At 38.3% G+C, this 11,993-nt stretch overlaps 1 protein-coding gene across 1 annotated transcript in view; it reads left to right on the forward strand.

Annotated features, from left to right (window-relative positions):
* The window catches only part of PSKH2 (protein serine kinase H2), a 28,946-nt gene extending 26,047 nt beyond the window's left edge, over nt 1-2,899 (forward strand). Inside the window, exon 3 of the mRNA XM_043992640.1 lies at nt 2,606-2,899. Within this exon, the coding sequence (XP_043848575.1) occupies nt 2,606-2,899 (294 nt within the window). The remainder of the gene's footprint in view (nt 1-2,605) is intronic.
* The last annotated feature ends 9,094 nt before the right edge of the window (nt 2,900-11,993 follow it).

Here is an 11,993-nt window from a genome sequence, read left to right on the forward strand (position 1 = left end):
TAATTGAGCAAAATTTCAAAACCCAGAAACTGTGTCTGAGACAAACCAAAGGAATCATTGCGTCTTTCATAGATTTCTAATATGTATAGTAAGAAGGAGGCAGGCGGAGTACCCATTTTCCTTAGGTGCTCTGGGTCATTGGATAATATAGACTGCTTGACTGTAAGGGAACACTACTTCCATCTCCCATGTGAATTGCTACTGTTGTATTTATGATGTATTTTAAATACTGTAAACATAGCCAGATTAAACTATTCAAATGTCAGATAGAGCTAGTAGCTGTTACTGAGCCATGTCCTATCTCCTCTGCACACTGAATTCCTGTGCTGGTCTGCTGATTGAAGACAATGAGAACTCTGTATTCAGGAGAATCCCTTCATTGAAATGCAACAATTATTTCCCTCTCCCTCCCTTTTCCCTACATAGTTGTGGAGATGGAACTGTAATAAGCCCATAGAGTGATGCCCTCTGTGGGATTATAGAGCTCAGTGGACCCAAAAGTAATTGGTCATGGTAATCACAGAACTAGATATTTTCCCAATTGTATATATAAGGGAAAGGGGTAGGGGACCAAGTATTAATTAAACCCTACTATGTGCCAAGTACTATGGTAAGTACTTTACAAATATTATCTCCACTTATTAGCTGTGTGACCCTGGGCAAGTCACTTAACCCCAATTGCCTCACTAAATTAAAAATATATATATATCGTCTCATTTGATCCTCACGACAACCTAAGATTTGCTTCTGTATTCCCATTTAAGACACACACACACACACACACACACACATATCCACATGGCTCAACTAAATGTAGTTCATGTGAGGCACTGATAAATATCTCTGGGATGTCCTGTGTTCCCCCCTCCTTTCTAAGGGGCACTGTCATTCTTGCCTTGAGGGGAGTAGGGGAAAGGCCACAAGATTGGGTGCTCTTTCCTCCAGTCTCTGAAAAGGGGAGTGGAGCAGAATTATATCTATCTGCTCTCCTAAATATTGCTGGTTTAAGGGCATAATTTTTGCTTCAAAACAAAAAGCTTCTTTCCTGGCTGATCTAGAGAGTAAACCCATTAGCCTAAGCAAATAGCCAGCAAAAAATCAAAGAATTTATACAATTTAGAATATAACAGAAAATAAATAAGAGTAAATTATTTATTTTCTGGAAGTGAGAGAATATCAGCTCAAATCAAGAGGGAGAGCCCAATTTTATCCAAGGGTTCATAGCTAGAAACCAGGAATATAATGGGTAGCTGGCTTCCTATACATATCTACAGCTTCCCAAGCCTTTCTTCCTCTCTTCACATGTCTAAAGTTGTCCCAAAGAGTCTGCTTCTACATGTGATGAAAAAACATTCTTTAATTGAATATTTCTTCTCTCCAAAGCTCTTACACTAACTCTCTACAGCAGCATTGTCTCTGTCAATTAGGAATTCTCTTGCATGTGTAACAGATGTCCCAGTGTTTACTGAAAACCTGGGTTCCATATAACTAGTGTTTTTGCCCCTTCTAAATCTCTAATGTAGTAATTATTAAGTCTGCTAGCTTCTGGGGGAAAATTCCCCATAAAGAGACAATGTAGGGGCAGCTACGTGGCAAAGTGGCTAGAGCACTGGCCCTGGAGTCAGGAGGACCTGAGTTCAAATCCGGCCTCAGACACTTAACACTTACTGGTTGTGTGACCTTGGGCAAGTCACTTAACCCCAACTACCTCACCAAGAAAAAAGAAAAGAAAAAAAGAGACAATGTAGTATTATGGAAAGAGCACCGATCTTAGAATCACACTACCTGAGCATTCAGCCTCTCTGGGCCCGAGTTTCCTCACCTGTTAAAATGAGGTTGGACTAGATGAGCTCTAAAATTCCTTCCAGCTCTACAACAAACTTATGAATTCTCTCTTGTTAAATGGAGAATTAGTCAGTAAATAAGATGTATTGTTTGATTCTCTTAAGATTGATGGGGAACATTTTGTTCACTCTATGTTAATAGTCATATATTCTTCCTTCCTTCCTTCCTTCCTTCCTTCCTTCCTTTCTTTCTTTCTTTCTTTCTTTCTTTCTTTCTTTCTTTCTTTCTTTCTTTCTTTCTTTCTTTCTTTCTTTCTTTCTTTCTTTCTTTTTGAGGCAATTGGGGTTAAGTGACTTGCCCAGGGTCACACAGCTAGCAAGTGTTAAGTGTCTGAGGCAGGATTTGAACTCAGGTACTCCTGACTCCAGGACCGGTACTCTATCGACTGCACCACCTAGCTGCTCCAATAGTCATATATTCTTATTGCAAAAAAGCTTTTGAATTAGATATGCTTTGATCTTAATGATGATGATCGTGTTGGTGGTGGTGATGATACCTGATTTTATATAGGAACAATCACATAGCACTTTAAAAATATACATTAAAAACAAACAAAAAACCCAGCCTCAGAGCAACTCTGTGAGGTAGAGTTATCACTATCCCATTTTGCAAATCATAAGTGACTTGCCCACAGTCAAATTGCTATAAAGTACAAGAGGCAGGTTTTGAATCCAAACCTTCCTGAGTCCAAGATCAGCATTCTAAATGGTCCCTCTGAATAGACTAATATCCAAATTCCATTTTTCTTTTTCCATTTCAGCCATGGCCAAATGTTTCCAATTTGGCAAAGGACTTTATAGATAGACTATTGACATTGGATTCCAATCATCGCATGTCAGCTGTGCAGGCTCTGAATCACCCTTGGGTAATAACTATGGCCATAAAATCTCCCATGAAGAATCTTCAAAGATCCATCTCCTGGAACTTGATGCTCAGGAAATCACCCCATTCTCGGTGTTCCAGATCAGCACAGGCCTCTGAGTCTGGTCATTCTAGTGGATCGATACACACTTGGGGAAATAAACTGGTGAATAAAACTGGTACCTTTGGGTGAAGAACAAGGACCTCTGTGAGAGATATTTTCTCATGTATTACTTCACATTTTAGTCAAATAGACTAACTCTACACACTTGGGGCTCATTTGGAGCATTATAATAAATATCCATTACATGTGCTTAGTGGAAATATGACTTGTTATATCTTCTTCCCTATCACAGAGAGATGGAAAATGACTAGGACTGAATCAATCAGTAGATGTCAGGAGGTGTTGAAGTGACTGATGTCATTACAAATGGTATCAATAAAACATGTTTTAAAAGAAATGGATGGTTAGTCATCATTAAATTTTTCACTCCCCTTCTACCCATTCTTTTCCTCATATTGAATGTTATGATAAGTATGTGTAAATATACACACACGTATGTATATATGCATGCATACTCTATATATGTCTTCATAGCATTCACTATGAGGGAATATATAGATAGATACATATATACATATACATAGTCATATATACATATATATAAACACAGACATACATATATTTATGTGTGTGTTTGTATATATACACAGATGAATGAAGGCACCTTAAAAAATACTATTTTAGGGGCAGCTAGGTGGCACAGTGGATAGAGCACCGGCCCTGGAGTCAGGAGTACCTGAGTTCAAATCTGGCCTCAGACACTTAACATTTACTAGCTGTGTGACCCTGGGCAAGTCACTTAACCCCAATTGCCTCACTAAAAAAAACCCAAAATTACTATTTTATATGATCTACCTTATAGAATAGAGATAATAAAGCTGATTATTAGGTAATAAGTTTTACTTTCACCTTTCTTGGATCTGATTTCTTTCATATCTGCAAAGCATTTAATTCCTAAATGGTATTGTTCTAAAACATTTACATTGTAGAGAATATTGGATTAACTCAAGTTAGCAGAAAATATATTCAGATAGATAACCCTTGTCATAAATTGGATTGGTTAAACAAAATATTTATAGGAATAATAAAGAAGAGAGGAGTCAATGGAATGTAGTATTCCCTATGTACTTTTTGTTCTATTAACACTTGTTTCCTTGTGGTTACCTGAACAAGACACTCATCTTTCTGCTCTGAGCATTTTCTCTGGCTGACCTCCTCTTCCTCCTTATCTCTACCTCCTGGCTACCCTGCCTTCCTTCAAGTCCCAGTTAAAATTCCACCTTCTACAGGAAGCCTTTACCAACCCCTCTTTGTTCTAGTGCTTTTCTGCTACTGTGTATTTTCTGTTTATCCTGTACATAGCTGTTGGTATTTTTTTAATGTGACTTTGGACTACTGAATGGTAACAATTTAACTGTCATTCCCTAAAGAGTCAGCTAGGAGGCCACAGTGGGTAGCCGGACATGTCAAGAGTCTGGAAGACATCTTCCTGAGTTCAAATCTGGCTTTAGACACTAGGTATGTGATGCTAGGTAAGTCACCTAACTCTGTTTGCATCAATTTCCTTATCTGTAAACTGGGCTGGAGAATGAAATAGCAAACTGCTTCAGTATATTTACCAAGCAACCTCAAATGGGATCATGAAGAGTCAGAAATAACTGAAAACTCCTGGACAGCCAGTGTCACCACCATCAGAAAGAGTCAATGGAGGCAGTGTAAGTAGCACCTTTGATTCATGACAGACTATGGTGACAGAGAGTTCTGCTTTTTGTAAAGAGGTTAAATGTTAAATAATTGCAAAGTTTAAAATATTTGTAAATAGTTTAAGTTTCAACTTACCTGTAAAGAGATTGAGTTTAATGATCATTAAAGAGAGATTATTCACATGATGATTTAAGAGAAATATGGGAAAGGAATGGGAAAAAAAGTTATTTCCTAAAAAAATTGACTAAACGTTCTCTAAGAGCTATCCTCATTCTGACATTCTATAATTATTTGTAAATCTATAGGGTAAAACAAACCTAATATGTTCAACACTGTGTGATAAGGAAAAAAAGTCAACAGTAGTGGAACTAGAATAGAGTAGAGAAAACCGTGTAGAGAACAGGTCTAGTCCATAATATCCTGCTGCAAAATTGGGGGAATGGCAGGAAATGAGAGGAGTTGCAGTGGAGAGAGATACAAAAGAGGCAAATAACATTTTCCAGATTTGGACTGGAAATGGAAAAACACCTAGAAACCTCATTTCTGTCCCATACTATTTTCATGGGATAGGTATTTGGAATATGATGGTCTATTTAATCATAATAACAATAACTTTCTGGTGATAAATGCAGAGACAAGTGATATTGCCAGAAGAAATGCAGATACCATCCCAAGAGGTTATGACACCTTGGGAAACAAAGTAGGGCAAAATAGTTAATAACTATTAGTAATTTAAGATAGAGGTTTCATATTAGAAAGGTATTAATAGGGGGTAGCTAGGAGGCACAGTGGATAGAGCAATGACCCTAGAGTCTGGAGGACCTGAGTTCAAATCTAACCTCAGACATTTCAGCTATGTGACCCTGGGCTTAATCTCAATTGCCTCCAAAGGAAAAATAAAAGGCATAAATGGGAAGTGAATAGCAGGATAAGAAGATGGTGAGAATGAGATTTGCATTTTTGGATTTGGGTTTACTATTTTAAAATATGATGGACTCTTTGCTAGGCATGGAGTAGGTATACTTATCAAGGACTAGGAAGAAGATATTTGCTTATGAAGAATTGTAGATCTGACCAAGGGGGAATTAATTGGAAATGGAGAGAGAGGGAGAAAATTGCACATCCATATTTGTTAGTCCAGAAACCACAAGGAATAGTAGGTAGGGCACAGGAAGAATAATATCAGTTAATAGGCCCAGTAATTTATTAACATCTGGAAAAGAGGAAGTAATATAGTAATAGCCTCAGATGTCTATACTATATAGATAGTATGATTGAGAAACAGATCAAACTGGTAAGAGAAGGAAAGCTAAGACTAATAGAAATTGTAGCAATAGAAAGTTAAACATTACTTTTTACCCCCTTTTTTTGCGGGGCAATGAGGGTTAAGTGACTTGCCCAGGGTCACACAGCTAGACCCCATTTCTTTAAAAAATAAGTCTTGGGGCGGCTAGGTGGTGCAGTGGATAAAGCACCGGCCCTGGATTCAGGAGTACCTGAGTTCAAATCCGGCCTCAGACACTTAACACTTACTAGCTGTGTGACCCTGGGCAAGTCACTTAACCCCAATTGCCTCACTTAAAAAAAAAAAAGTCTTATTGAAGCCTTTTATTTTATATCACTGTCATTTCTGTGTATAGTTCTACTTTCCCAGGAATTGAACCTCAAGAAGAGTTCACTATGTTATCACAAAGAAAAATAGTTAAACAAAAACAGCCAGTACATTATGTCTGGCAATGTATGCCACATTCTGCTGCTGTAGTCCCTCCCCTCCAACTCTCTGCTAAGAGGAGAAAGGCATATTTCATAATCTGTTCTCTGGAACCAAGATTAGCCATTGCAGTCATTTCGAGTTTGGTTCAAAGGGGATACTTGATTCAAAAAAGAAGTGTATATCCATAGAGCTTATTACTGTAGGGAAATCTGTGAACCAGATGGAGAAAGCATAATGGAAAGCATTTGATTGAAGATTAATGGAAGGAGAAACAGAAGCAATATTGTGGTAGGAGTATACTAGACTTCCCAGCTGGGAGGAGACAATGGATGATTCATTCTGGAAGCAGATCACACAAGATCTGTGTGGCAGTAGATCCCATAAGCACAACGTAGAAACATGTTGTTGTTATAATGGGAAATTTCAACCACCTCACAACATCTGCTCAAACTATTTCTTTACAAGAAAACAGAGACATCTATAAAATTTTGACTAGCCTTAGTGACAGTTTTGTTCTTTAGAAGGAGAGGCATGATGAGAATAACCATTCTTCTGCCATTTAATTTAAATGATAGAGATAGCAGATATGTATGAGGAAGTTGATAAATGCAAATCAAAAAGAGCTGCTGTACATTTACATGGGAAATAGCTGTGCTGGTGCTAACAATAGGCACTTGGGGATTGATTTTCAAGATATATCAAAGAGTGGAAGATCCTAAAAGAAAAGAAAAGCTCATAGATGATATTATTGCAAAAAAGAAAAAAAGCAGCTACCATTCCCTATGACTACTTTCTCATCACTATAAAAGTTTTATAAAATGGTTAAGGCACACAACATAGGTATTCTTTAGGAAAATATGAGAAGGGCTAAGTTCTTTAACAAATAAAAAATATCAGTTAAAAAGTTAACAAAAGAATATGCATGCACACAATATGAAGGGAAATAAAAACCTTTTGCACATGATTTCCCGCAAAGCCAACCCCATCTTCACAGTCACTCAAATGATGGAAAAGAAGAAGTCTCACTTTGGGGTAATTGACTTGGTAGAACAAACCTTTAAAGCTTCTTGCCTCAAGATGGGCCTCCTAAGATTTGTTAAGATCACAAAAATGCCTTGATAGAGGCTGCCACAGATTGACAATATCAATCTAGAAACAGAAAAGGGAAAGATAAATTCAATAGAGAGCTTTGCCAGGGTCATGGAAGATATCCTGTATGGAATCCAAATGAAAACACTTTTCCAGGTAGGTGGCGAAGTTCTCCAGATAGTCATGCCTACAGATGTCATTGTGCTTATTTTGTCAAACCCTGAAATACTATAGTTATATAGTATATAGGAAGTTTCCTCAATGAAATCTGTTACCATTCAGAAGAGATTCATTAAAAAAAGACCCATGGGAAAAAAGCCAATTAGATGAAAAATGCCAGATTATGGTCTGAAGTTACGTGGAGAGACTATTGGGTTAATAATAGCACCTATGTTTTGCACAGGTACTGTAAATGGACAATGAACTAGGTCTGGAATTAAAGAGGAGGAAGAGAGTGGTGTGAACTTTGAGAAATTGTATAGTATTCTCAGTGATCTCAAGGGTATCTCTGACACAAAAACACATCATTAACATCAACCTATGATGACTTCTGAATAAGAAGAATCATAAAAGAGATCACTGAAGGAATGTGTGATCAGAAAAGGATATGTATCAGTTATGTAGAAGGAGAAAGAGAAAACAGCTTGAGTTCTACATAGGTTCATATGAAATGTTAAAAAGACATAGAGAAAAGTCACCAGTGCATTGAACTCCTCCACATAAGGTTAATGAGAAGAGGTAGACAAGGATTGTGTAGAATGAAAAGACATTAATGGGTTATGATCTGGTAGAGCCACATGATTGTGGGGAGAGGGAAGAATCTATTTTGATGACATTACTTGTGTCCTGATGTATTGCATTACTGAAATATAGATCAGAAAAACTTGTGAGTCACAAGTCCCTAAGTTACAAATAACTGACCCATGTCCACTTCTCAGATAAGCAGCCTCTGTAATGAAGTACTCTAGCCTTCAGAGTCATTAAAAAATAGGAGCTTTTAGAGATTCTGTAGGTTCATAGTGAAAGAAGTAAAGAAAATAATGTAAAGAAGACCATTATGGGAGCATATAAGAGTTGTCCTTATGGTGATCTTGCTAGATAAAATATTCATTTAAAAATGAAAATACTGGAATTTTAACATTACAGAATTAACAGAATGAGGATGTTGCATCTGTCTCCCACTCCAAAGTCATTATTTTATAGAGACAGTTTCATAGAAATAGTGCCAAGGCAAGTAAGAACCAGATGCATATTAGTTGATGGTGCCAAGCTCTAAGCATAAAATAATTATAAAATGGATTAAGGTGACTTTAGGACCCTAGATTTAGGTCTGGAAAGTACCTTAGCAACCATCTAGTCCAATACTTCCATTCTAAATATGGAGTACCTGAAACCCAAAAGGGATTGCCTAAGGTTACATAGGTATAATTTGTACACAGATTTTCTGCCTAATAGGTAAAACTTTTTTTTTTTTTGTAGTGTGAGTACTGAAGACCCAGTCCTTGAACCATTAGCAGACATTCATAAATGTCTGAGATTGGACTAGGAGATTTGGAGCTGGTGGTTAGTTTACATTGTTGTTTGTTCTTTATTCCTGAACTGGACTGTTACAGCAGGGTGATATCAGGACTTGCACCGAATTGGCTTTTAGCAAAGGACTGTGCAAGGTCACCAACCTCACTATCTCTTCCAGAGCCTTATGGGTTCAGGGGCAAGATAGATATCAGGACGACTGGAGATGGCCCTGGATGTTTAAGGCAATTGGGGCTAAGTGGCTTGCCCAGGGTCACACAACTAGTCAGTTTCTGAGGTGAGATTTGAACTCATATCCTTCCAACTTCAGGGGCAGTGCTCTATCCACTGTGCCACCTAGCTGCCCAGCTGAATTCATATGCAAGAGATCAATATACCTCTCTTTTGGCCCTTTTTGTGTTTTTCCTTCTTCTTTGTTATTGTTGTTTGTCCTTCATTCTTGAAGAGAACCATGATAGATATCATGACTTGCAATGAATTGGATTTAAGTGAGGTAGGGCTATGCAAGGTCACCAACCTCACTCCTCTCTTCTCTCTCTCTTTCAGAACCATCTAGGTCTAGTGGCAAGATAGATATCAGGGTGACTGGAGATGGCCCTGGATGTTTAAGGCAACTGGAGCTAAGTGACTTGCCCAGAGTCACACAGCTAGTGTCGGAGGCCATATTTGAACTTAGGTACTCCTGACTCCAGGGCCAGTGCTTTATCCGCTGTATCACCTAGCTTCTTTGTAGTGAGTGAGGCAAGAACTGCTGTCACCTGCTGAGTAAACGAAGGGCATTGGCTGTCCTGTCTGTCACTCTGCCACCAGGTGTCTATGACTGAATGGTACCTCCATTTTCCTGGTGTTTATTTTCCTTAGGTGAATACTTATTCTGAGAGGGAAGCATGTAAGCAATTTCTGAGACTGGGAAATCTGTCAGAAAGGTCTCGCCAGCCAGCCATGAAGGCCAATAACAGTAGCAGCCAAATACAGAGAGAAACCAGTGCAGGAATTGAACAAATTTCTTGTTCTGGGCCATCAGAGAATAAATTACCCATTTCTGACACAACAAACTGGCTGGGGTCTCCTTACATGGAGTCATGAGGTATCCTTCAGTCCTATGTATTCTCTCTGACTACTTTTGTCCTTTAAGTTTGACTCATTATCCCTAGAGATCTTGTATTTATGTACATGGTGAGAGGATACCCTTACTTTGGGATTATTCTTAAAGCTATGCCTTCTCAGCAAATACCCTTCTATAAAAATTATTGATGTCAACTGGTTAGTCAATACTCAAAACACACCAGATAGGAGCTCATGTATGACAGAATTAGAAACCCCAGCCCCATCTTGGTTACCCTTGGAACCCTGAGGAGAGGAGTCATCAGCCATTGTCCTACGAGAACACAGTGTGCTAATCCAGCACAAGTTGGGAGAATGAACAGAAGATACCACATTTTCTTGTCCTTTTTTCTTTTTTTTGGTGTAAAATACCTAGAAGAGCACAAGAAATTCCCCAATACCTCAATGAACTTCTATCTGCTAAACAGAAAGGAAAATTTGAGAGCATATGAGAAATTGGCAATGTTTGTTATGAAGGAGAAATGAAAACCATGTAGAGGGCATGTTCATGGTGGAACTTCATTTCCCACAATCCTTTAAGCTTGGAGATACATGCCCATTTGGGAAAATTCTCATCTATATTTTCCAGAAGGCTAAGCATGGGATGCAATATGGTGACATCATCCAGGGTATACTTTGATTGGGTGAGGAGTCGCCTAACAGAGGACATATAAGAAATGCTAAAGGATTCTTTTTATTAAAATGGCAGAATGACTTGTAAAGAATTAGGGCAAATAGATAAGAGAAACAATAAAGTAGACAGGAGTGAGTGCAAGAGTCACAAGTAAATTGGGGGTGGTGGTGCTGAACTCCCACCTCCTCTCCAGATTCTGAAGGTGGCTGTGGGGCCTCTGATCACTCAGCTTCTTTGCCACCCATGCATTTTCTACTATTCATTACACTTTATTTTCTCCCTGGTAGAACCTTCTCATCTCATTGGCATCTGCTCTGCATGACATTGCTATGTTCCAGGCTCAGTCATAGCCCTCTGAGGAGTTTAATCCAGAAACATTACACTGATAAATGAAGATCTCTTGTCCTTAAGCATACTGTGAAATGTCCTTCCATAGCTATTCACTGAATCACTAGATTCCATCCATCAGAGAATCAAAATAACTGTAAGAATCCCAATGTGTCTCAAAGGTCTTCTTTGGCTTTGTTCTTGTTTCATTCTGACCATCCTCCAAATTTCTAAGCAAAGTATGCTTGTCTTTTGATCAAAGATATGATAAAGGAACTAGGAGAAATATAAAATGATACTGTTGCAGTGACAAGCAACTTTATGAAAAGAAGGCAGCTAGCCAAAGGAAAAATATTTAAAGGTCACTGTGACATATTGGGTTGAAGGAAAACCTCATTTAAGAAAAAACAGCTGTTAAAGCTGAGAAGAGCAAAAATAAACAATTCAGAAAATCAAGGTGATAAAAAAATTAGTTTCTAGATTTTTGTCTATAAAACTATCAACTCATCCTGTATACAAATCATTTCTTTCTTTTTTTTTTTTTTTGCAGGACAATGGGAGTTAAGTGACTTGCCCAGGGTCACACAGCTATTAAGTGTCAAGGGTCTGAGACCAGATTTGAACTCAGGTACTCCTGAATCCAGGGCCAGTGCTTTATCCACTGCGCCACCTAGCTGCCCCCACAAATCATTTCTTTTTTTTTTTTTTTTTTTAGTGAGGCAATTGGGGCTAAGTGACTTGCCCAGGGTCACACAGCTAGTAAGTGTTAAGTGTCTGAGGTCAGACCTGAACTCAGATCCTCCTGAATCCAGGGTCAGTGCTCTATCCACTGCGCCACCTAGCTGCCCCAAATCATTTCTTTTAAAGAAAAAAATTAAATGAGATTTGACTTTTGAATTTGCAGAATCTTTTAAAAATTGGTTAATGCGGGGGCAGCTAGGTGGCACAGTGGATAAAACACTGGCCCTGGATTCAGGAGGACCTGAGTTCAAATCAGGTCTCAGACATTTGACACTTACTAGCTGTGTGACCCTGGGCAAATCACTTAACCTTCATTGCCCCGCAAAAATAAATAAATGAATGAATGAATGAATAAATAAATAAATTAGTTAATGCAC

This window comes from Dromiciops gliroides, chromosome 1 (assembly GCF_019393635.1).
Source record: "Dromiciops gliroides isolate mDroGli1 chromosome 1, mDroGli1.pri, whole genome shotgun sequence".
In the NCBI taxonomy this organism is placed as follows: domain Eukaryota; kingdom Metazoa; phylum Chordata; class Mammalia; order Microbiotheria; family Microbiotheriidae; genus Dromiciops; species Dromiciops gliroides.